Here is a 24,655-nt window from a genome sequence, read left to right as displayed (position 1 = left end):
ATGTCAGGCTCCACCACGTAAGTCTTTTTGTTTGAGGCTTTGCAGCCTCCCTGCTTGGAAGAGGTTCAGAGAACTTGTTCTTACCAAGTCACCTCGGCTGCTGGAGGACAATGGTGAGATGCAAGGTCTGCACAGCACATTGCTCCTCCCACCAGACAGCAGTGTGCCTTGCACCGTGGTCCTCCTCCAGTTTGGAGGGAGATGAGGGGTTGTAGGTCATAATAGAAATCAGTGAAGAATAGCTTGGTTTAATTGCAGGAGTTACACGTATGGTAAAATGTCTGGAGTATAGATACAGACAAACTATTGGAATTATTTATATTTGAGTGCTTTATTATATTGGAATTGCAGTGATATTATTAACATTTGTACAAATGCACAAAAATCCTTTCTCTTCTAGCTAGAAAGAGATGTAAAAATCTGACCTAGTTGAACAGTCTCAATGAACTCATTGTCCATTTGTAACAATAATGGGTTCACAATGCAACAAAAAGCTTAACATAAAATTAAACATATTAAATGCTGCAGCAAGTATTTACATTTATGTACCAAAAAAAAAGTATCTCCCTCCAGTAAGGAAGGTGGTTGCTTTACAGAATAAAACAGACATACAAACACAAAACCTTTGCATACAATACAAACAACCTCAAGCCCAAAACTTACTGCGACAGCACCTTTTTTTTAATATAATATATATATATATATTTATATATAAACTTCGATAGTTTAGGCTTACTCCAAGCAGTGCTAAAAGTTCCTTAAAACCAGGACAATGGCAATAGTCCAAAGAAGCAATGTTCACTGATGAGCGCTACCCAGTGTTTGAAGAGAGCTGCTACAGAGAGAGGGATACAGAGCTCATGGCCATGGGCTGGGAAACACTTGGGTCCCAATGATAAAATCCTTGGCAAAACTCTCAGTGGCAATTGTTCTTACTCAGAAGAGCAAATACACCTTTCGTGCAAAGAAGTTTGTCTTGTGGAAGCATGCTAAAAGTGATCTCTGTCAGAGAACTCCTTGCAATGTCAGCTCTGTGGGGTGGGGAAAATATTTATCTGAAATTTCCTAGATTCCAGCAAGGGAAGAATTTCCCTGGAAATGCCCAATCAATCCTTCCACCTCCCTCACCCCAGGACACTGCTGCAGTTTCTGCAAAGCTGGAAGGAGCTTTCAGTCTTCATTCAGAAGGCTGTCATGCAGATTTTCAGTCAAGAAAGATATTTAGGTCTAAGACCCTCATGGCATCAGATAGCAGGATCTGACCATGGGCTTTGTGAACAGTTCCACCAGGTGAAACTCAGCAATGCTAACATTTAACTTGCATAAATGTAGAACTGGAGATCCTGAATCCCAGGTATTACACATTGGTCTAAATATAACGAGTTGCAGTTATTGATTCCAGTCCAAGGAGAGCCTGGAAAAGGATCAGATTTCCACTTAAAGAATCAATCTTGTCTCTGAGTGTGTGTGAACACTGACATTTTTGGCCTCATGCAGTTTAGGATTTGCTATAAAGTCATTTTGAAAGCTATGGAAAACCAATAATAGTGAGCAATTTAACTCTTAAGTTTAAAGCCACTGATAAAACTGAGATAACTGTAAGCTCTGGGAAAAAAAAACCAACAACAACAAAAAGAGGTTATAGAGGTAAACAGTCTCTTTTGTCTACGCTGTAAGGTGATGATTTCAGATGTTGAAAAATTGAACCTTTTTTCTTTTGGTGTTCAAATCGCTTGAGATTTTATTGCTTTCATTTGTTCTTAGAAGTTTTTTGTCTCTTCTTTTTTTTTCTTTTTAAAGGTGCTGTCCCTAGTCAAGTTATAAGGCAACATATTTTATTGATTCAGAACTCTAATACATAGTATGGCCACTGTTACCACTGCAGCTTTGCAGCTACTGTGAGTTGGACAACAGTCAAAGTGCCTCACAATGCACAACAGAGCCAGTCTCCTGACCTTAGGATATACAGGACACTTTGGTTCTTGGGATGAGAGAATATAAATGTAGCTTAAATGCTGCCTCACATCACACACATTGCATAATAAAACATTTATATGCTGTCATGAAGAGGGTGTAAAGTCTAAGTCACACTGCAGACTGACTGATCTCAGCTTCTCCACTTGGGCAGGTGTGAGAGACAAGTTGTAGATATGCCACCAGTGAAAGCATATAAATGTATCTGGTGCAAAACTTTTACAAGAGTATTTATTAATGATTCAACAAGGGAGAGCAAGAAAGAGAGCAAGAGCTAAAGTGCAATTTTAAAAGAATATAAATAATTGAAATGTAGAAATAAGATACTAATTAGTTGTAACTGGTTTTGTTTTATAGGCACAGTTTAGGTTTTATGTCTACAGATCAATTTTTTTCTCTTCTTCCCCCTCAAGTAATTTTCTCTGATGTATAATGGAGCTTCAATGATCTAAATCTAAGGAACACTGCTTAGTAGGAGGACTGAAGAGGCAATGATAAGGCAGTATAGTGCAACTCACTATGTGATATTAGACAAGAAATGAGGATGGGGTTAGATCTTCTGTGGTGATGTATAAAATCAGCCCTAAAAAAAAGCAGAAAAAAAGAGACAGGCTTTCCAGTTATACGTTGACTCATGCTTTCTAAAATGAGAAAGCACATTTTGCAATACAAAGGAAACAACTGAGGGTTTTTAATTCGTTCCATTGTTACAAAAAAAAAAAAAAAGAAAAACCCAAACAAAAAAAAGCAGATGCTGCTTTAAGGAAAACATTTAATTCTAGGAATTTCTGTACAACTGACCTCAGCAAACTGCTCCATCTTAGATGGATGACTTCTGCTTGAGACCCTGAAAGATTAAGATGCACACATACCTAGAGCAGTTTATTGCAAAACTAATATTGTAACTTTAGAAAAAAACAACAAACAGATTCTGTACAAGAATACTGTTCAAATGGAATGTGTTAAAATAACATTTATTAATAAATACTTTATAAAATTCTATGTGAATACTAAATTAATAGATTCCTGTTTTAAAATTGCTTTGGTCCTCATGAATTTTCATAAATTCACTCTATACGCTTTTTTTTAAAAAAGGTATTAGCTTCTAAAAAGCACATTTTGCCTAAACTAAAAGGCTAGTTTTCACCACTAAATATTGTTGCTTAAAAAAATATGAATCCTCAAAAGTTGGGCATTTAACAACAGTTACAGCTGGCTTGTTAGTTAACAGGACTGAGTCATTAACACTAAATCCACACGCACTGAGGCACTGAACCATTGACTTTCCACTATTCAGAATATGGGCAGCAGACATTTAGCTTCATAGCAGGAATTAACTCCCAACAGCGTGAAATTCTCCATAAATCATCATCATCATCGTTGTTGTCCTTATAAAACACACCATGATAGCACACAAACTACTTGTCTCCCACAGGCAGCGTTATGAATATGGCTTGCATAAATTGACTTCGGGAAGGGGGGCTGGGGGTGCCAGAGCTGTTTGCAGCATCATTTCTTTCTGATCAAAGTATTGCAGTTCTCCGTGGCTGAGATTTCCAACCTGCTTCCAAGGTCACACCCACGAGATGCTGTCTATGGTGTGGTAACACCTCCTCCTGAACAAGGCACTGGCCAAGGCTCATCATCCTGCAAGTGCTCTTGAGAGTGGATGATGGAAGTGGTCAGAGCTGTCCTTCACTGGCAGTGGGATAGGGCACGGAGCCTGGTGTGCCTGGCAACAGGCTGGACTGGTAGGGCAAGAGGAAAGTGGAGCAGTCTCCAGAAGTAGCTTGCTGAAAAGCAGGATTCCTCCTTGATGGAAAGAGCCCAGGAAGTGCATTTAGAGTGATGTGCTTAGGAAGAGGCTGCTGCCACTGACCACATGGCAGAGGGATATCCTGGAGACAGAGGGCTGGGGCTTTTCCCGCAGCCCTTGCTCAGACAGCCTCCAGTGCCTGGTTGGACCAGCAGCTTGAGGAAAGGCTGCAGGATCACTCCCCTGGAAAACAAGAGCATTTTAATGTGGAAGCAAATCTGATGAATAATATAAGGTGCCTGGTATGGTTGGTCCTTTTCCCAATGATAGAGCTGATATAAATATGCTGCATGTTGTCTTGGCCTGTGAACCTGCGGCAGAGTTACAAGAAGCAATAGCAAATAGCTTTTCATCCTTTACTTATTTCCACATCACTAGCAAGGATTATACCTAAAGGCCAATAGTATAGAGAGGAGACATTTCATTGTAATTACACATTTAGGCCAACATGTGTGGTTGGCTTGCCTAGTTAGCATTAAAAAAAGAAATAATTGAGCTATATATAATACACATCAGTCAAACTGTCAAGTTGCTGAATTTAACAAAACTTAGGCAAGGTTTTTGTATTTTTTCCTTTTTTTTTTCCTTTTTAATGTAGAGGCTTTCATTTTAACAGCTAAATATTTTAATTGAGGAGACTGAATAAAATGAAGCTAAACCGTAATTCTAGTGCAGTGTAGCTCAACTGGGTATTCTAATATTACCAACAACTTTGATTTTTATTTTTTAATGTATTTAAGTGCTACCCATATAGAGGTAAAGTTTTTTAAACTAACCCTGCAATGGCATTTCCTTTTAGATGGTGAATTATGAAATTCAGATGTGGGGGAAATGCTTATTTAGGTTTTTCACATAGTGGATACTCAGCTGGAACATTTCTCTCGACTGCATATTTGAAAAAAGTTCTCTTGGGAGCCATGATGAAGCAAAACCATTTAGCTATTACAACTGGAGATTAAAAAAAATTAAAGATTCAGTATTTAAAACACTTTAAAAGTATATGTTTGTCTAAAATATAATAGAAAATCCTTTACATTTGTATTTTTTCATAATTTTTTTTGGTTCTTAGACTATATAATCAAGTCAAGATTTACACTGTACATTAAAAATCTTCTTTTGAATGTATTTGCATAAATGGAAAGCGAGCTGTTAAAGAAAAGGATACTGATAAAAAGTTAGTCACCAAGATAAGAACTAATTCGGCAATGACTGATGCTCAGAAATTTGCTTTCCCTTCCAGACAGGCCCTGCTCCTTACAGAGCCTCCTCACACTTCAGTTGTTTCACTCTCCCTTCTGCATGGAGAAGACTCACCCTTTAAAAACTCATGACCTCTCGAAAGACACAGTCTTTGAGGAAGAGAGTTTTGCTTCAGAACAAAGTGTGTTCAGGGCTAGAGGATTTGCTGGGAATAATGTGAATTTTGTTCTTGAACATGTAGCTCAAAATGTTTCAACATTTTTCACCAGCTTGGAGCTTGCTCCGTGGGTGAGCAGCGGGAGGTTTTGCCTCTGACAGATTTGAGAGCAAAATCAGGTCCCAATATACAGCAAGACAGCATAATTAACTGGCATCATCTCTGTCTGATTTTCCCATCAATCACTGGGACCACTCGGGGATGCAAATCAGTTGTGCTGAGGGGCAGGCTCAGAGTCCAAACAAAAACCTTAATTGTAGCATAAGGCTCTTTTCCAGACCCTCTCTGCAGGACTGTATTTTATCCCAAGTGTGGGACTTGGCATTCTTGCAGCATTTTTTAGCCGCTGCGTGCCTTCTAAAAATTATTTAGCGTCCTAAAGAACAATTCCTTACCCGTGGTAAGCGGGTGTTAAGTGCCATTAAAGTCAGTGAAGCTACGATGCCGTCTGCCAGCTTGGGATCAGTCCGTGAAAGTTTAAAGGAATGCCTGCAGAGAGCAGGTCTTTCCCTGGGAATTAAAAATGGCATTTTTCCAACTGGTCAGAACCATTACACTGATTTATTTCTCATTTATAGCCCATGAAGCCTGAGGCTCTTAGCTTTCATTGCTAGAACAACGCAACCAGGTTAGGGAATAGAACTTTTCCGAATTATTATATACTACATGGATTTTCCTGCATTAATGACTGGCAGTGCAAAAAATTGCTGTGACTCTCAGGTGTTGCTCGCTATGCCTCTACTGCACCACAGAAGCTTACAGTGCTGCTAGCATCAACACAGCTGGCTCACCATCCTACTTCACCTGCGGCTGTGCTGTTTTCACCTTTCCCTATTTATTAAAAACACTAAATCAAGAGCATTTGTATTTTTTAAAAGACAAATGCTTGGCGCAGCCCAACTGCGGGTGAAGAGCTAGTGAAAGCAGCAGCCGTGCCGACAGTTTTTAGGTGGGCTTGAAGTTTTCTTGTTCATTACCATTCTTTGAGAAAAAGAGGGAAGCGAGAAAGCCTTAGAATAAAAAAAAAAAAAAAAGCAAGGAAAAAAACAGCTGGAAAATGAAAAGGGAAGGGAAAAGGAAGGTGTGAGAATAACTGGTGGAGAAAAAGGCCAGGGTAGGGGAAAGAGGAGAAGGGGGAGGGCTAGACAAAAGAGCACACTATTTGCCTTGATTTTGTTCTGAAGCCACATCCTATATAACTGCTCTGAAAGAGGCTCTGAATGCGAGACGTGGTCTGCTGATAGCACAACGCTAACTCTTTTTTATTATGCTGTCAGCAGATGCCCTTGGTCTATATTTATAGCCTAATTATTCCTAGTTACCTATGTTTGACTCTGTTTAATACTTTTCATGCCTCACATTGGCTAACAAGCTGCAGTTTAACACAACTTTGTATTTCTGAGGCTGCAGGCTAGACTGGTGAGAAGGAAACATGACTATGTACAGAAACAGTTAGGTTTATAAACAAGTAACTGGTACCAAAAACATGGAGAAAGCACCAAAGCATTTCTCAAGCTGACAGAATATTAATTGCGTAACTCCCTTTCATGTAACTAAGTATAAAAGACATTTTAATAACTATAAAAATGAATAGCCAGAGTCTTTCAAGAACTGAGGAATCTTCCAGGCTTGAGTTACGGTTGCAAATGTCCTTAGCAGAGAGGACGCTTTGATATGGTACCACACTCCCCCAGCAGTTTCTGATCAACCACTTTTAAAGGATGGGGTTGATGTCTGTTCTGTGGCTGGCGAGCTGGGTGAGAGTGGAGCTTCCCACGACGTCGCTGACAGAGGAGGAGGTCGTTATGGTGTTGTGCTGGATGACTTGCTGCTGGGAGCAAGCTGGGACCGGGCTTGCAGGAGGACTGCTCTCGGGACCTGGGAAGGGAATGAGGGCACAGAGACAACACACATTCATTTTTCCATCCAAGTAAAAAACCTAGGCTGAGTGACCCTCTTGGAAATACTGATGACCTGAAGCATACACAAGGCCCAGGATTTCAAAATATAATCGCAGTTAGCAAACACTCTCTGTCTCAAGTTTTAGTTTTCTTTTTTTTTTTTTCAAGCTGGCCTCTCTGATATCAACCTGACTTCAGGAGTTGAGTCTTGAAAAAAGTCCAAGGCCTTAATAACTGAAACTAATGTTGGGATAAAAAGTCTGATATCTTAAGGTCTTTAAAATCAGTTGGGATGCTTAAATACTTTATTTGTTCCAGCAGGAATCAAAATTAGAGTGCGGTGCGCTGCAGCACAGAAAATCTAATTCAAGCAACAGCTGATAGGCATGTAATGCAATTATGTGTTTTTTTCTTTGAGTACTGTTAAAGAGACAGATGCATAGTGATGCAGAGGAGACAGAAATGGGCTCTATTTTAAGACAATGTCACAATCTAGCAAGCCCTGAGGCACTTCTGAACTGTTCTAGAATGAAACAGAGAATTTGTCGCTAAATTACTACCCACAAAATGCGTCAACTAGAAAGAATTGATTAAATGTCTCTGTTAACTGAGAAATTTTTGGGAAAAAAAAAAAAAAGAAAAAAAGATGAGAGTTAAAAAAGAGTTAACAAACCTTGAAAACCTGCGCCAGGCCTGGTCTGTGCCACTGTCAGAGCACAGTACCATTTTCGCTGGAGGGGACTGTAATGTTTTCCTTTTTAACTTTCCTTTTGAGAGTTATTTTAAGGTTCTGGCAGCGCCGTGCCCAGGAGGACTCTTGCAGGTTTGGAGCTGTGAGTTCAAGCAGGATCCTCCACAGGGGAGTGAGCGTCCATCCGTGTGCATCTCCTTGCCGAAAGGAGGGGTGGGGAAGACTAGCTCTGCTGTGTGCGATGCAAACCAGGGCTTTTTTGGTTTTGAGCGGGGCTTGATAAATAAGGGCAGGAGATTGGATGGCTGGGATGATGTTTGAGAAGACAGGTTCAAGTGATAACATGACCAAGAAAGGGTTCTGGAGGGAAGATTTGAAAGGTTTGCTTTCCTGTGAGGAGTGTGGAGACAGCGCAAACATACCAGCTACTTACTTAGATATCCTTGTGATTCTTTCTGCATAGCTGTTATCGGACAGTCTTTATGTGTTAACAATAACTGTTTCAGCTGTGCTACCTCATTTTTCAGCATGGAAACCTCGTTCTGGAGAGGAAAAAGAGACTTGGGTTAGCAACAAAGCTTAAACCACGCTATTCCACAAAGCTTCTACCCAAGAACATAAAACCTGCTCCATAACTTTGAATGAACTGAGCAAAAAAGGCATTCAGGAGTTTGTGTGCTGGGTTTCTATTAACATTTGTCAGTGACATTATTTTGTAACCTCTGAAGGCAGTCTGACAAATGAACTAACTTCACAGCACCAGAGATACTTAAGGCAATGTTTCAGTCTAATCGGGAAATACTGGGGCTCTCTGCATGAGGCCAGGGGCAGACCAGTGGGGGCAAAGGCCATGCTGCCGTGCTCAGGGGCAGGACTGCTGTCACCTACAGCTCAGCTGCAGCCAGTGCCTGGGTGCTGCTCACACCTCTGAGTTTTGTGGGAGAGTGTTTTGGAAGAGTGCCATTCTACAAATGGTTTTCTGTCCTTGGAAGCACACAGGCACACCTCTGCATGAAGCAGAAGTACTGTGCCTACCATAAGGACAGCACTGTAAGAAAGGATTTTATTATCATATTCATGGTATTTCCATCTATCCAGTTTTCCTCACTGATAGACTGATCTATTTGTGCTTCTCTCTCGCTGGCTTTGAACGAGGGTTGAACTATATGCCCTGCTCTGAAGAAATTTTTTACAGACATGTTAATGGCACTTCAAAAAAAATCCCCACAAAAAACAGTGACAAGGAAAGAAAATAAATACAACTCCATCTAGTGAAGGCTTCTAAATCCCAAGACAGCTTTTTCCTGGCTTATCCCACTAAAATGTAATTATTTCTTTAATTGAAGCACGCACATCTTGATTAACAGACTGATTGTGCTTGAGCTCCCACTAGGAGCTGACTGTGCGGGGGCAGCCCCAAAGGCACCGTCAGTCAAGCACAAAGAGCCCCTCTGTGTCCTCAGGGGCGCAGACAGTGGCTCGCACCTGAAGCTGCATGTTTGTCTGGGTGAGCTCTTCTGCTTTCTTTTCCAGTGACATCACCCAGACCTTCCTCTTCTGTCTGCAGCGCGTGGCAGCAGCTCGGTTCCTTTCCAGAAATTTCCGCCTCCTCTCATCTGGGTCTTCATCCACCACCCTCCTCCGGCGACCTCCAGTCGGCTGTGGTGGCTGTACTGTCTGCGTGGGCTGCATCTGCTGCGCCGCTGGCGAAACCTGCAGGGCAAGAAGATGTTTTGCAGAGGGCGGCGAGGGGAGAAGGTTACAGAAGGGGATGTTGAAATGGCAAGGGGAATCGCACACACTCTGCCTGCTCCCCAGCAAGGTCTGCAACAGGCTCAAGTCAAAAGCTGCACCAGGTGCCGCTGAAAGCAGCTGCTGGCAAATCCTTGCCATTGTCGAAGAAGAGATTTCTTTATAAATGATCATCTGAGTATTTTTTGTCCCTTGAGTTAGTTCTTAAAAGAATTCACTTAGATGCATTCTCTGCTACCACCTATTTCAAACCTGAAATGTCCAGTTTCTCTCAGGATCTGTCTTAATCAAAGCAGAGGACTGTAGTGGTCTAATTTCTGTGTCTCTCTTTCTCCCCTTGTCCCCCAGTTGCCTAAAATTTTGGGCCATTTATATTTTCCAAGCTTCACCATCTCTACCTCAATCTTTGCCATCTCTGGAGACAGGAGCTGCAGAGAGCTCTTTGCGCCTGCATGGAGCTGGGAAGCTGTGGGCTGGGATTGCACAAAGGCAGCAGACCTTACTGCCCCTCATGGGCAAAGAAAGACTTTAGGTTGAACCTGTGTTTTGATGAATTGAACTTGAAACTCTGTTTTGATGTCTCTGCACTGTGTGGATAAGGGATATTCCTCTTACCAGGTTCCATTTGACCTCTGTGCTGTTGACACTATTCTTATTCTTACTCAATTTATCCCTGGCTTTGAGGGTATAGGAACCCCACATCCAGTCCATTGCTACAAAACTATGGAAAAAGTTATGTATTTATGCTTTTTCAAGTACAAGGTCCTGTTCCTGAGAGTAACTGGCCCACAATATTACAGAAAAGGTGCATGGTGGTGGCAGTGCCATGTAAACTATTTTCCAAATGACTCCTGGGCAGATGTAACATTCCCTGCGTCCCTGTCAGGAACCAGCACCAGATTTAATGTTCAACTCCCTGGGAATAGGCTTTTGGACTACTTTCCTGCCTGTCTGTGGCACCCAGGCTACGGGGCTCTAGAGACACCTTCTCTCTCCTTCTACTTGGGCTCTGGGAACCCAGTCCATGGATCCTATTGCTTACACTCAGCTCGCATTGCTGCTGCCACTCCTGCACAGTCTGGAACAGTCTGGAAACTGGAATTGTTGACTCAAAATTAACCCTCTTGTTCTGGCAAAGGCCCAAACCTCCAAGGTGCTTCCTTTTGACTCCAGGGAGTGGACGCACTCAGTGCTTTGTCAGACTGAGCCCTGAATTTCAATTGCCGCAATTAACGTGTTTGCCTAACACCTCAGTCTGTCTCAATTAAAACGATACTATCATCTTGAGTCTTGCAAAGTTGAGGTGGCTTTTCTGTCTAGAATCTAGTTTGCTCCCTCCCCCTGCTGACTTGTGGCAATTACAGTGGCAATTTTATGTGTAATTATTCTGTACATCTGATAACACTTTTTGCATAAAGCCGAATTTATTCTCAGCTTTATGTTGCACCGTCAGGGAATCTCTCTCACAGGAGCAGAAAAAGGTTTTTTTAAAGAATAACCTTCTAAAATAAATAAGCCACCCCACATTTTCTGACTGATTTTTAAATTTCAGCTTGCACGAACTCCGTATGTTTGCTGATAAAATCTTCAACATGCTGTCCAACACTGAGGGTCGGAGTGCCAGGTCCATGGCAGCTGCAGTGGGCACATCCCCCATTCTCACCAGCATCCCCTGCCTTCTGCCAGGAGACTGCTGCCAAGGGATTCCAGCTGCTCCCTGTCCACCAGGGCTGGGCATGCTGCCTCTTTAACAGCATGTCTGAGTGCAGAGGTCTCACAAGTAACTTTTAATGTCAACATCTCATCAAAGACCTTTCATTTTCCCATACATAACACCTTTCCAGACTTCAGAGATCTGCTATTTATATTTCCTTATCCCTTTTTGCTCCTTTCTCATTCAGCTTTAAAAATTCTTGTTTCTTAACTCTCTCGGTTAAATCCAGTACAAAGGCAGAAAAAGGTAATGATACAATTTTTTTTTTTATAATTTCTCTTATGTGGTCATTTTCTCCTGAATAACTAGTGAGTAGATTTGTTTTCAGAATATACCAGGCAGTGTCTGGGTTGTCAGAGTGCATTTTCAGAACAACAAAATCTTCTCTCCATCTCAGGAAGATATTAATTATAAGGGCTGCCATTATTCCACTAATAATGTCACATGGGATAATTAACTGACTCTTACTTGATAGCTCTTAACCCTGAAATATGTTAGACTATATCTTAGTAACTGTCTAAGCATCATTTTCTAGCAGGATTTCATTGCCCTGCCTAGGACATAAGAAAGCAAATGAACTAAATATAAAAATGTAAGTTAATTTTGGTCTTCTTAGAGGATGCTGATCAGGTATCCATCATGAAGACAAACATAGGATAGCTAAGAGAATGAAATGGCATCCAAACTCCAACTCCGCTTGAGCTATCACTCTGCCAAGTTTGATATAAAAAAAACTTTAGAGGACCAATGCAGAATAACACTATAATTTTTGTAGTAGTTGAGGCAGCATAGTTAGAACTTGGTAAAATATCTCTCTTTCTCAGATAGATCTCTTTCTCAGAAGCTGATTTCTACTTGTATCCAATATTTACTTCTGTTCTTTGCAATTTACCACAATACTAATACCCATTCACTCATTCTATGAAAACATAATGCCTTGGGCTCCTGTGTATCAAAATGGTAGCTGAAAAGCATGAAATTAATTCTAACATTACAGAAGGGCATGGTGCAGAATAACAACAGTCTCGGCATGGGAGTATGCAGCTTACAGCAGCATGGACCATGCTGTCATGTGGCAGGTGGTTTGGAATGGAAGAATCTGGCTCAGAAGAATAAGGAGGTTAATAATTAGAAAATCACACCATAAAATTAACGTCTGCTGGAGCAATCTGATCCCCAAAGAGGCCATTACCATGGGGACTATGGATGAGCTTTGAAAGTAATAACTATGTGGTTATTACTTAGCAAGCCCTTCTTTTCCCCCCTCCAGTGCATCTGCTCAGAAATCACTATTGCCTTTGCACCAGAGGAACAGATGCGCGACAAGAATTCTGCCTGGGGAAGCCACTTGACCCTGGGATTCCTACTCCATCACCCTCTGTCTGATCCCTTTGGTGATACTTACACCCACAGACAAGGTGAAGATGTTCTTGATCTCCCATGGGGTCTGTTGCCTCCAGTGGCATACTGTGCATGGCAAAGCTCATCTGACTGCACAGACCCAGCTCCAGAGACCATGTAGTACTGAACACAGAGGGACATTGACGGCTGTGTGGCTGCTAATCATCCACCTACCCATGTGTGGGGTATGTCTTCTTGCCTGCCTGAGAAACTTTTGTGGTGCCAGCTAGCAGGGAATACAAAGCACAAGAAGCTGAAGCCGTCCTAACTGTGTAAGAAAGTCAAGGTCCCTGTCCAAGTGGTCTAGAGGAAGGCCATTGGCTCACTGATCTTGTCCTTAAAACTGTGAGGTTTGTTTCCCCTGGTAGCTGTTTTCCCCAGTAGTTTTCTCCTCATCTGTTTAAAGTGGTGCTGTGAATGTTTTGCAGCAGTGCTCCATACCATGGGATCTGGTGACCTCAACTGCATTAACATGTTTATCCTCTTTACCCCTCAGTGAAAGTTAAGTGGCTTCTGCCATCTCATCCATGGAGTCCTCAACTGGCTAAGCACAACTTTATCCTTACTCTCTCAGTGATCTCCAATACAGCAATCAGGTTACTTTTGGTTTCTCTGATACAAGATGATGTCTGCTTATTGGAGTTTTTAAACAACTCCAAGGAAAATAACTCATTAACAGATGGGAAAATAATTGAATTCACAAAGTAAAAACTGAAGTAAACTTAGGAAAGCTATGGACATCCTCTCACAGGGGAGTCTGCTGCTCTTACTTAGACTGTTTCTCTAAAGCTGACTATTCATTTTACATTAGCAAATACTTTAGGGAGATCCCATGTGCTGCAGACTCTGCAGTAATAAAGCTAGATGTTAGTAAATAGTTAATGTTGTGGGACACTGGGATGCCAGCCAAATACTCTCATTTTCTTTAATGTTTTCTAAGAGCTTGTCTGAAAGGTATTTGCAAGCAACACAATACTTCACAGATTGAACTTCTTATGGCTGGCATTCCTCTTTGTCCTCACATTCCATGCACTGCCTGTTTGTCTTCCTCAACATTGCTCTCCAGACCTGACATGTTACAGTAACTGCCTCCAAAGCTTTATTTTCTTGTGTGATCCTGATGCAGAAGCCTATCATCTTAAGACATTAATAGAATTCCTCTTAAAAATGACTCTGCTAAAGTTTGTGCTCACTAGCTCATTAGTTCAAGAAACATTCACTTCAGATAACGAACTATCCAAATTGCTGAACCCGATATACCTGGTCCAAAAAAATTGAGTCCTCCATCTCATTCAGTGGAGACCTTCACTGACTTGTCACATGAATACGAGTCTAAATTGCCTTCTTTGTTTAAATCTCTCTCCTTGGACTGGCTTCATCCTCCTCCTTCTCCTGCCACAACAAGCACCAAGTACTGGTTGCACTCACAGCTAATCTTTCTCTCATACTATGCAGATGTCTGTCCTCTTCACAAGGTCTGGATCAATTAATCCTTTCCAAGCCAGTGTATCCTTAATTAGAACTACCTCTATTATCTCCAGTCTTAAATACTACCCCTGGCCACACACACCAGTGCCATTTCATTTCATAAAGACTTTGTTATGTATTTCTCCAGGTAGAACTCATAAAGCTTGTTAAATCTTGGCCTGAGAAGTTCAGGTTCAAGCACATTAAGCAACATATATAATGTGCCAATCTCTGTAATAAACCTCATCCATAAAAGGATATGTGGCAATCTGCAGAGCTCAGAGAACTGAAAAGCCTTGGAGCTCCTTATAAAGTAAGAAATTACAAATGTCTAGTAAATTAGGCGGCAAAACATGTTGTTGCTTCACTCCATTTTCTAAATAAAGTTTGAGCATCCCCATCACCATTAGCAGACATTTGCTAGCAGCCCAACGGGTTTGTATCTCACAAGACATGCATGCAAGAAGAAACAATACTGAGATCAGGCTTTAACTCCACCCAAGAGCAAAACTCAGAGATGCAGTAGGACATGACGGTCTACCTGTGCTTGTCCGCCCGAGTGCAGCGGTGGGTGCGGCGAGGTCTGGTGGTGTGCCGGGTGTGCGTGAAGGTGCGAGTGGGAGTGGTGGTGGGGATGGTTCTGCTGGTGATGAGGCTGAGGATGAGGATGGTGTGCCGGATGCTGGTGCTGATGTGGGTATGAATGATGAGGTGGCAGTGTCTGGTGCTGATGAGGATGTGAGTGCATATGATGGTGTGGTGTCTGGTCCTGTCGCGAGCTCATCATTTCCATCATGTGGCCCATGGTGTTCATATTCCCGTTTGACATGGCGGCAGGATGATGAGTCAGTGCTGCCTTCAATCTCTGGAACAGAACAAGGCAGAAAATTCAACATTCATACATGGTGATCTGACCAATCAGAAATGCTGTGGCAGAAACGGTGCCCTGTCCTGTTTTGAGATTTACTTAGTTTTTCTCTTGCTGTTCCTTTGCTAAAAGGCATCTTACTTCAGTTTGAAAAAGAACATATTCTTGGGGTCTAATCTAGTTTTCCACTGCCAATATTTAAAGATTAAAATGTCTGAATTGAAATTTAACAGTTACATTTTACATTTCCTACTGTGCTTCTGAGGAAATATAACTCTCTCTCTTTGGCCAGCTAAGGAGGGTTACCTTCAACAAGCTTGTATTCTCACAACTTTTAAAAATGAAAGTATGATTAAAATAAAGACACAACAAAATGCCCATCTTGTTTTTACTTCAGATATTATTAAAAGACTCATTGAAAAATATATTAATATTTACATATTTTTCAAATTCTGTTGTACTAGTACCCAACCTGTTCTTTCATCATAAAGAGGGAAAATAATGAGGATGGCCTCAACCTGATCCTCCTTCTTTGATGAAAAGTTCAAGTGTGGGTTGTCCTTTCATCACATGCTAACCTCTCTCTGTTTTATAGGTCACATGTCACTGGATTGGGCCCTGGAATCTGACCTGAGCAAAACTTTCCTTAGTAACAGTGGGATTTGTTCACTTTTACCTGAACAGAACTAAAAGACAGTGGGAAAGGTTGAAACATTTTGGACTGCAGCATAGGACCTTTGTGTACAAAGGATATTGCGGAAATACAGAGTAAAAAAGTTCCCTTTCAGCACAATTACAGGGTCATCCCAAAGCCGTGAGCTGTACTGGCATACAAACACCTTGCTGGTGTCATCTGACCCTTGGACTACTGGAATCACTGGCATCCTACAAGAGTGTGCCAAAGGCAGAGCCTCACAGATGCCAGCTAGGAGAAGAGTTTCTTCCAAACCCATCGGAACCTCCCTCACATCCATGGTTCTGCTTCTTGCTCAACATAGAACATTATCTACAGGCAGCCACCCAAGACCTCTTTATATTTTCAAAGAAGTAAATTGATTTACTCTAACTAATGCAAGTAATTAGCAGAAACGTTAAGATAAAAAAGAAAGGAAGGAGGTGCATGGTATCACTTGATGCCAAACCAGCACAATTTGAATAACTCAAAAACTACATCATATCCAGCCAGAGGATAGAATGAATAGCAGAGAACTCATCTGTAGGAGATTTCACCTTTGTTCAGTCAGTAAAAAAATGCAGTGGTAGGAGCCAGAGAGGTGAATGGTAGGAGGCACAGAGGTGAGTCTTTCCACATAGCAATATCTATCTGTTGGTCACAGATGATTGTCAGAAGATCCTATAAGCCAAAAAATGCCAGCAGAGGAACAATGGCCAGGCTGAACTGCATTTTGGTTCTGTCTTTAAAGCGAAAATAGTGACTGACAAGACTCTCAGAACCTGCAGATAGAGAGTGCAGTCTATTTTGTATTGAAATAACATCTGGCTGTTGCAACACTGCAAGGCCACAGGTAAAGTCTTCTATTTTCAAAGTTGTTATTGTATTGTGTTTGTACAACTGTTAGTGAGAAAGGAACAAATTCTTAATGGGAAAAAATAAAAGAAAAAATAGAGGAAAAATAGATGGTTGTGGAAGGCAAAAGAAGTAACATTCACTTCAAAGTGTCATCCTCAAGTTTTTGTATCCACATGCTTTTTCAGACTTCATGAAGGTCAATCTACCAAGACACTCTAATAGATCTATTAATCTAAATTTGGTGGCTTCTTTCACTAATAATCAATTGGCTGACCAAGACTTAATATATATATATATATATATATTTGCAAAACACGTCAGTATACGAGTTTGTGAGAATGAAGTCTAGATTGATGTCTTTTAAGAAGTTTCCTTTAAAAAGTCTATCAAACCATAACTGATATGGTTTGATAGACTTTTTAAAGGAAACTTCTTAAAAGTTTCCTTTAAAGGATGTGTCCCATCCTGACAATCTTCTCAAAATGAGAGATCAAAGGTGACAGTGAGGTTAAGTGCCTCCTCTACCTCTGAAGTCAGAACAGAGGGCAATGTAATGTCAATAGCAGTAACCCATCCTGGGCATTAAATGGAGGACTGGAGAATATGTTGTCCTTAACTGTTCCTGAATTCAAATGCTACCATGATTACTTCAAGCAGCTCCTCATAATGCTCAGAATAACTGGTGTTACCCAGGAGTGTATTAGGAAAAATACAGGGAAAGTGCATCAATAAGTCCAATCTTTCTCTGTGTCATGTTTCTTCAAAACTCACTAAGATGTTTTTCATGGAGCTGAGCCACCATGCACATCTAAGACAAAGCACCAACAAAAGCTGCTATAACTTTGTTTTCTGAATCTAAATGCAAAACAACCAAGCTCTCATTAGCCAGAAGTTTTATATGACAAATACCTTACAAAATCTACCATGTCTATTTGTCAAAGACTTCTGAAACTGAGCTACAGTATGTCTTCTAAACTGCAGACTTTCAAAGCAGAAAAAAAAAAAAGAGGGAAAAACTTAATCTGTGAATAAACATTTTTTTTTCAGCTGTAAAAACTGAAGCTTGCTAGTGTGGTGCAATTTCAAGCAGAATAAATTATTTTGTTTTCTTTCTGTAGCCCTTCTACCACATCCATTTATTTGAGATAGCAAATCAAGAGAGACAGTGAGAGGTCTGACATGCAGCTGGTTTCAGTCAGTAGGGGTCATTTCCATTTGGTCTGTGTATTTTACAAGCTCCTTGTTCACTGTTCCCAATGGGAGGGTGGGCCAGCTGCCCTGGATCCCAGTCCTGGTAAGAAACCAGCTCTCTACATCATCCTGTCCCAGGGCAGCAACAGCCATTGCCTCCCTTTAACTTCATGCTTAGATCAGCTCCGCAGCAGCGAGAGTCCTGTTCGTGCCCACATCTGGAGCAGCCTAAATTCTCCAATAACCAGTCACTGCTGCCAATCAGAAACATTCAGGGAGCGATAAACATTTTTTTTAATTTGGTTTTCAGTGAGATCAATTGTTTTCAATGTTTCAGTTAGAGCAGAGGGAGGGAAAATCACCAGAACTTTAGGTAAACTCTTTGCACTGAGTATGTGTAGTGCTTGAAGGGCAGGCTGCAGTTTTGTTATTGTTTCTTTCATGTGTGCTAATTGCAAGCAGCTGTTTTAGTTTAGTGTCAAATAAAATGTGATGGCATAAAAATTGAGCTTACTTGGACTGACGACACCACCAAATCCCCTCTAGAATGAAATGGTAACCCAAGATCCAATTCTGCAGCCGTTCAGTTTTTTCAGGAACTGTGTGACTGACTCCACCAGAGCCTGCAGGGACCTGGCAGTTTGCAAATTGGGACTGAAACAGAAGACTTGCTACTCAGACCTGCTTTCACCTAAACATAAAATATCTGCTAACCTCATACCAGAGATTTTTAGGGCACAATCCCATTTTTTCTCCCTTTTATAAGGCAATTTTAAAAAAATCCCCACCAAGCCAAGAGGAAATGGAGGTCCTCACCTTTCATGACTTTTGGCCCTTACTGATTATTTTTATTATTTTATCAAAGTAACATAGTGGCCAACATCAGCTGTAGCTGATTTCCACTCAGTCATAACATTTCAATAAGTGACTCTGAGTGACACAGACAGCAAGAGAAACCTTTCATAGAGAGCAGCCTGCTTTGCCTCTGATCAAGTGAATAAATATAATTCCCTTTTGATCCTACAGGAAGTCAGAAGTACATGTACTGTCATCTTCTGAGGAGGAAAGGGAAACAGCAGGTATTGGTGCTTCACAGGTATGAGTGTTGTGTTCCCTGTACAGAGCACAGAACTGTTCCTTGTGGCAATGGCCCTAACTGACACATTTACTCTGCAGCTACCCCACTGAATGCCATATGAAAGCAACACCTCAAAGAAGTTACCCTTGTACCTGGAGTATTGGGGTTTTTTTTGAAACAAGAGAGTTTTCACAGTGCTTCTTCCACATAAAGACTGACATCATGGTGCAGTTCATTGCTTGATGCTTCCTTTTATCAACATAGATTCTAACTTATACACTGAACATCTTTGGGCAAACCCCAAATCTGTGAAAAACTGCCTTCAAGCATTTGAGATCCCGAATGAAAAACAGTATCACTTTCCCTAATACTTCTGCTATTCTGGATCTTGCTGCTTTCTAATTTTCCTCAATTGTGACATGTATTTCAAAGTTGGCTTGGTTTTTGCCCTTTCTTTCTCAAAAATTGTTAGCAATAAACAAACAGCATTTTTTTCAGTTTGTTAAAAGAAAAAAAAGCCAAAACCAACCTGTAAATTTGGAGGTTGCTTTTCCCACACTTAAAAATGCAAACAATTTTTTGGGTTTCATGTGTATATTAATACTTATAATATTTAATCAATATTTATATTATTCATATAACATTATATTTAAAACAGGCTATACATGTTTTATTCCATAATCTGTATATGACTATAAAATACAACTTTCTCCATTCATCTCTCAATTGAGAAATGATAACAATCTTAAATTTTACAGGTGCTCTGTGCTTGCATCAAACAATGAGCTATTATAACACCCAGCTGAATTTTAGGTTAGGACAGACATGGAATGCTGGTTTTGAATAGGATTGAATTGTTCCAAATAAGTATGCATTGCTGCACTTAGAAAAAAAGCTCTCTTCCCTCTGGTCTGCATGCCCAAATCCCACTAAATTAGAAAGAGACAAGACCAGCTGCAGTATCTAGTTAATGTCTGGTATATTCTTATCAGGAAATTATATCAGACCCTGGAAGGCACATGAAATATGATCTCAAAGATATTTTCTTGCACTGCTGACTGTGATTCTAGTCTCTATAATACAAGGGTTTAGTAAGTTCCCCACAGGGGACAGAAAAGTCTAGAGAGGGGTGGGAAATCAGAAAGGATTACAGACATCAAGCATCGCCACACATCTGCAGTTCAGTAGCAACCTCAGAGTGATGATCGTGATTAGCCAAACTTCATGGCAAGCATACCATTGACTTCAGTGTCACTAATACTGTTTTCTCATCTGCAATAGTCAAGCTTTCCTTTTAACTCTAAGCATCATACCCAAAATGAATATACAGAGTTAGGCCAGGGACAGCTAAAGCTGTGAACAGAACTTCACCCAGTGCATTTCAGAGCATCACACAGAATTTTATCCTTTCCTTTAACTATGACTGCAACAACAGAACTTAGCATAAATGTCACCCAGGTCTTTTACACTTGGCTGCTGACAAGCATTTCACAGTGTAAATAACAGAAACCACTCTTCACAAATGTTCCATTTGCATTCATAAAAGTAAATTGGAAGCGATTCATCTCCACTCAATAAGCAAACTGCAGATATGAGCACATTTCAGAGACTGGCAATTAGAAAGTCTCTGATGCCACATTAAATGCTTTCTCCTACGTTTCTTGTGCAGTAAAATACAGTCCTGCCTATTGACAGAAGGAAGAGTAAGATGTGTGAGAAGGACATGAAATCCAGAACTGAAGTGACACATTACACTAATGTAAAGAGAAAAGTGGGATACATTTAATTCACAACTTGCCAGTAAACAGTGCCAAATTGCTAATCTTCGAATTATTCTCAGGCTGTTTGGCAAATCTGAATTATACTTTCCCCTCCTTTTGTGCTTGCTTCCCCACTTAGTCAGATTTTGTAACAACATGAACAATGGATCGTCATCCAGCCTTCAGTGCAGCTCAGCCTCTAATAAAAACAACAAATTTTCTCCCTTGTATTTCCAAATGCAAACTGAATTAAACTTCAGCAGAAAGCAGCAAGAATCAACTGCAAACAATCAAAGCAGCAATAAAACTAATAGCACACTGCTCAAGGACAGGTCAGCTGCGAGAGCTGCTCCAGTGTCCCTGAGTGGGGGCACGGGGGAGCTCTGAGAAGTCACACTGCCCGCTGACATCAGCCCCAGTGATGGACGACGCTCTGCATGACTGCCAGTTTTGAGTGATCCCATGCAGGTCGAAGCCAGGGTGGCCCAAGGGTATTCTGTTGGAACTGCCATCTTCTGGTGATGGCGTTTCATTGAGAACAGCCACGGCTCCAGGGACAGCAGAAAACATAAGTGAGTTTACATCCCAGCTCCACCCAGCAATTTCTTTCTGCTCATCTCAGAACACCTTGCAAAAGAGATAAGTACCAGTATCTTTGTGCAACGTACCACCTTTTTAAGGATTAGAAAAAGACTAAATTCTCTGTTCCTATTCTACATGCATTTTTAATGAACAAGTAAATTATTATCAAGGCAGAAAATACACTGAAAGCATGGTTTATATTTCTCACCATATACTATTTCTTGCATGAATCATTTCTCAAATCAGTATTAAACAACTGGATTTGATTTGCACAGGAGTCAGGAAATGTAAAGTTCAAAAAATCAAACCTCTAATTCCCACCAAGTCTAAGTCAATCCCTCCATGTGTATCCATGACAAGAGATATTTAATTATGTAATCACACAAAAGACAGCAAAGTGATTTATTACTGGCAAATGGTGTCATATAATTTCAACACACAATACCAATGGAAGGATCCAAAAAATACAACCGACTTCTGACAGATTTCCCCACTGTGTGCCAGAGTCCAAAAGAAAAGCAGCTACTTAGCTGCTACCTACCCCTGGAGAGGCCAGTTTCTGACAGCAAAATTCCTGACACTTGGGGATTAATTACCTGCTTGCTGGTTTTGTCTGGGACAGACCTAATTGTCTTCATAGTAGCCACTATGGGACTGTGTGTTGGGTTTGTGCTGAACACAGTGTTGATAACACACTGCAACATTTTTGTTATTTCTGAGCAGGGCTTGCACAGGGTCAAGGCCTTTTCTGCTTCTTGTCCTACCCCACCAGCCAGCAGGATGGGGGTGCACAGGAAGCTGGGAGAGGACACAGCTGGGGCAGGTGATCCCAACTGACCAAAGGCATGTTCCATACCATCTGCTGTCCTGCTCAGGATATAAAGTGAGGGGAAGTAGAAGGAAGAGAGGGATGCTCAGAGTGATGACATTTGTCTTCCACAGTGACCTTAATGGTTGATGGGGCCCTGCTCTCCTGGAGATGGCTGAACACCTACCTGCTCATGGAATTTAATTCCTTGTTTTGCTTTGCTTCTGTGTGACTTTTGCTTTACCTATTAAACTGTCTTTATCTCAATTAATGCATTTTCTCACCTCTATCCTTCTGAATCAATCCCCCATTCCACCAAGAGAAAGTGGGGCTGAGTTGCAAGCTATGAGTAGGCAGGCACATATCAAATCACCATTCTTGTTCTCCAAATAGTCTTTTGCTAACTTAACCCTACAGGTTAATCTATGGGCTAGTCCATGCATGCTACACTGTCACCTGCGGAAAACACAGAAAAAAGAGGTGGCAATAAAATCACTCAGTGTTAATCACACACTGTAAGACACTATGAAAATTTGGGCTTAAGGGAACCTGAGTTTGTACTGCTCATCTTCATGATCTATTCTCTTAGATCTGTTTTAAAGCTCATTCCCAAGGTGAGGCATCATAGATTCTTTCTTCACATTGGACATTAAGCATTTTTAGCAAAGTATTTGGCAAAGGGGTTGCAGCTCAGGTCTTCCTCACTCCGGCAAGAAAATGCTTTAAGTTTCTAAAATCATGTTTCCATGTTCCAGGACAATGCAAGTGGAAAGTGTATATATCTTGCCTGAGAACAAAACGAACATTTATGATTGTATTTAATGGGAAAAGTGGGAATTTATTTCAGAGGAAGTTGAGGAATTTCCTATATAAGCCAGATATAGAGCAAATCCTCAAATCAGGGCACTCTAACACTGCAAGGAACACTAGGCTTGCGTATCTTAATCTGTACTCAGAGATCAGATCAGATGGGATTAGCACTGCAAAAATTCTCCCTTCAGAATACTGTTCTGAAGCCTTGAGACCCCTTAATGTGTACTTCAGCTTTTTGACGACAGTGCAAATTGCTTACTTTCCTTCTCCCTCTCACAAGCATAAAACACACACCAAGAACACAAGAAGGGCAGGTTCAAAGTCTTTCCTGTCAGAAGATTTCTGAACTTTCATCACCCACCTCTCACTAAGGCTGATTATGATTAAGTCATTCATATTCAAAGAAAAATGCCATCCAAGTACATAAAACTTGGGGTTTTATTTTTTCCTTTCACTGGTGTGATTTTTGAATACTCGTTTTTCCTGGATTAAACCCAGCACGTTTAAAGGGCTACTAGCAAGCCAGAAATTGGATACATGCGCACTTAAAAGTCCTTTGATTTCGTCCCAGATGTGCAGTGCTCAAGGGCGTACACACACACACACACACACACACACACAGAGCACAGAGGACACGATCTGGTCTGTAGATTTTGTTTCAAGATTATACCAATGAGACTCTGAAATGTAAAACTGAAGGCCTGACCACTTACAGCCATTAGAGATCCCAGGGCTCTCTGTGAAGGAGTATTGATGTTCATTAGCCCCTTGGCCTGACTGGAGAATTCACTGCAGGTAATTAGACATTGTCTCATTACCACGCAGTTTCAGGTGAAGTTTTTTTTTCTTCTTCATTTCTAAAGGTAAGTGATTCCTGAAACATTTTTAAAGCATTCATGGATTTTTTTTCCTGAAGAAATGACTAGAATATAAAGTACAGTACAAGGACATATAGAATGAGAGGGTACTTATGGGCTATTTCACATTTTTTAAAGCTTTATTTCTTCATCTAACCCAAAAGAATGAAAATAGCATTTTAATTCACAGACAGCTGTCAATTATCTAGCTGTGAAAACGGAATGTCTAGTGGCTTTTTAAATACATGCACTCCAGTACAGCATGTAGTAGGTAGACACAAACCATAAAAAGTGTGAACAGGTTAGTTTAGTGTCAATTTTCACTGTTATAAAATGAATGCAATTTATGCTGAGAGTTATACGAATGGATATCATAAACATTCAGCACAGAATACATAGGTGTTGATAAGTACTGTCCTATTATGCCCCCATGTAAGGTCCCTTATGCCCTTCCAGGTTTTCCCATGTTGTCCCCCTGAGTCCATCCCTTAAGCTGCTGCCCTCCATCTTGCCCCTTTTGTTCTCCACCTGCAATGCCATCTCCTTTGTTCATAGACAGCTCAAGTTGCTGCCTTGTTTTTCACCACTTCACATGTATCAGCTGCTTTCAAACAGTGGTGTCTTGGGTCAGAAGCATTGAATTTCAAAGCCACTTGAGGCTCCAGGAACAGCAACATCTCAAACCTCTACCAGATACCAGCTGCCTACTCTATCAGTGCCACAAGGTTTTTTAATACACTTTGGGATAGTTACAGTGTGAAACAAGAGAGAAAAAGAATGAAGCCATCAACCATTGTTTTTTTATTGGAGTTGGTGATTTATACTAATGGGTTTTGCTTTGTATTTGAAAGGGCTACGAATGCATCCTCACACACTCCCCATGGCTCAGTTGACAAGCAATGGCTTAGTAAAATGCAATATATTAGCAGCTTACTCTCTTGCATGTGGCATATTTACTCTTTGGCAATGCTGCTTTTCAGAGCAATGTGGCAGAGCAAACCAAAATAACCACCTTCCCCAGAAAAGGGAAGGAT

The 24,655-nt window shown here is 40.9% G+C and overlaps 1 protein-coding gene across 2 annotated transcripts in view; it reads right to left on the bottom strand.

Moving 5' to 3' along the window:
* Window positions 1-232: 232 nt before the first annotated feature.
* The window catches only part of CREB5 (cAMP responsive element binding protein 5), a 214,053-nt gene continuing 189,630 nt past the window's right edge, over window positions 233-24,655 (bottom strand). For both annotated transcript variants that reach the window (XM_036378763.2, XM_036378764.2), the window contains 4 exons: window positions 14,675-14,998; window positions 9,285-9,512; window positions 8,233-8,341; window positions 233-7,085 (listed from right to left, as the gene is read on the bottom strand). In XM_036378763.2, coding sequence (XP_036234656.1) covers window positions 6,922-7,085; window positions 8,233-8,341; window positions 9,285-9,512; window positions 14,675-14,998 — 825 coding nt within the window. In that variant the 3' untranslated portion in view covers window positions 233-6,921. The remainder of the gene's footprint in view (window positions 7,086-8,232; window positions 8,342-9,284; window positions 9,513-14,674; window positions 14,999-24,655) is intronic.

This window comes from Molothrus ater, chromosome 1, assembly GCF_012460135.2.
Source record: "Molothrus ater isolate BHLD 08-10-18 breed brown headed cowbird chromosome 1, BPBGC_Mater_1.1, whole genome shotgun sequence".
NCBI classification, from domain to species: domain Eukaryota; kingdom Metazoa; phylum Chordata; class Aves; order Passeriformes; family Icteridae; genus Molothrus; species Molothrus ater.
Note: the sequence above shows the minus strand (reverse complement) of the source record. Positions and strands in the feature narration are given on the sequence as shown.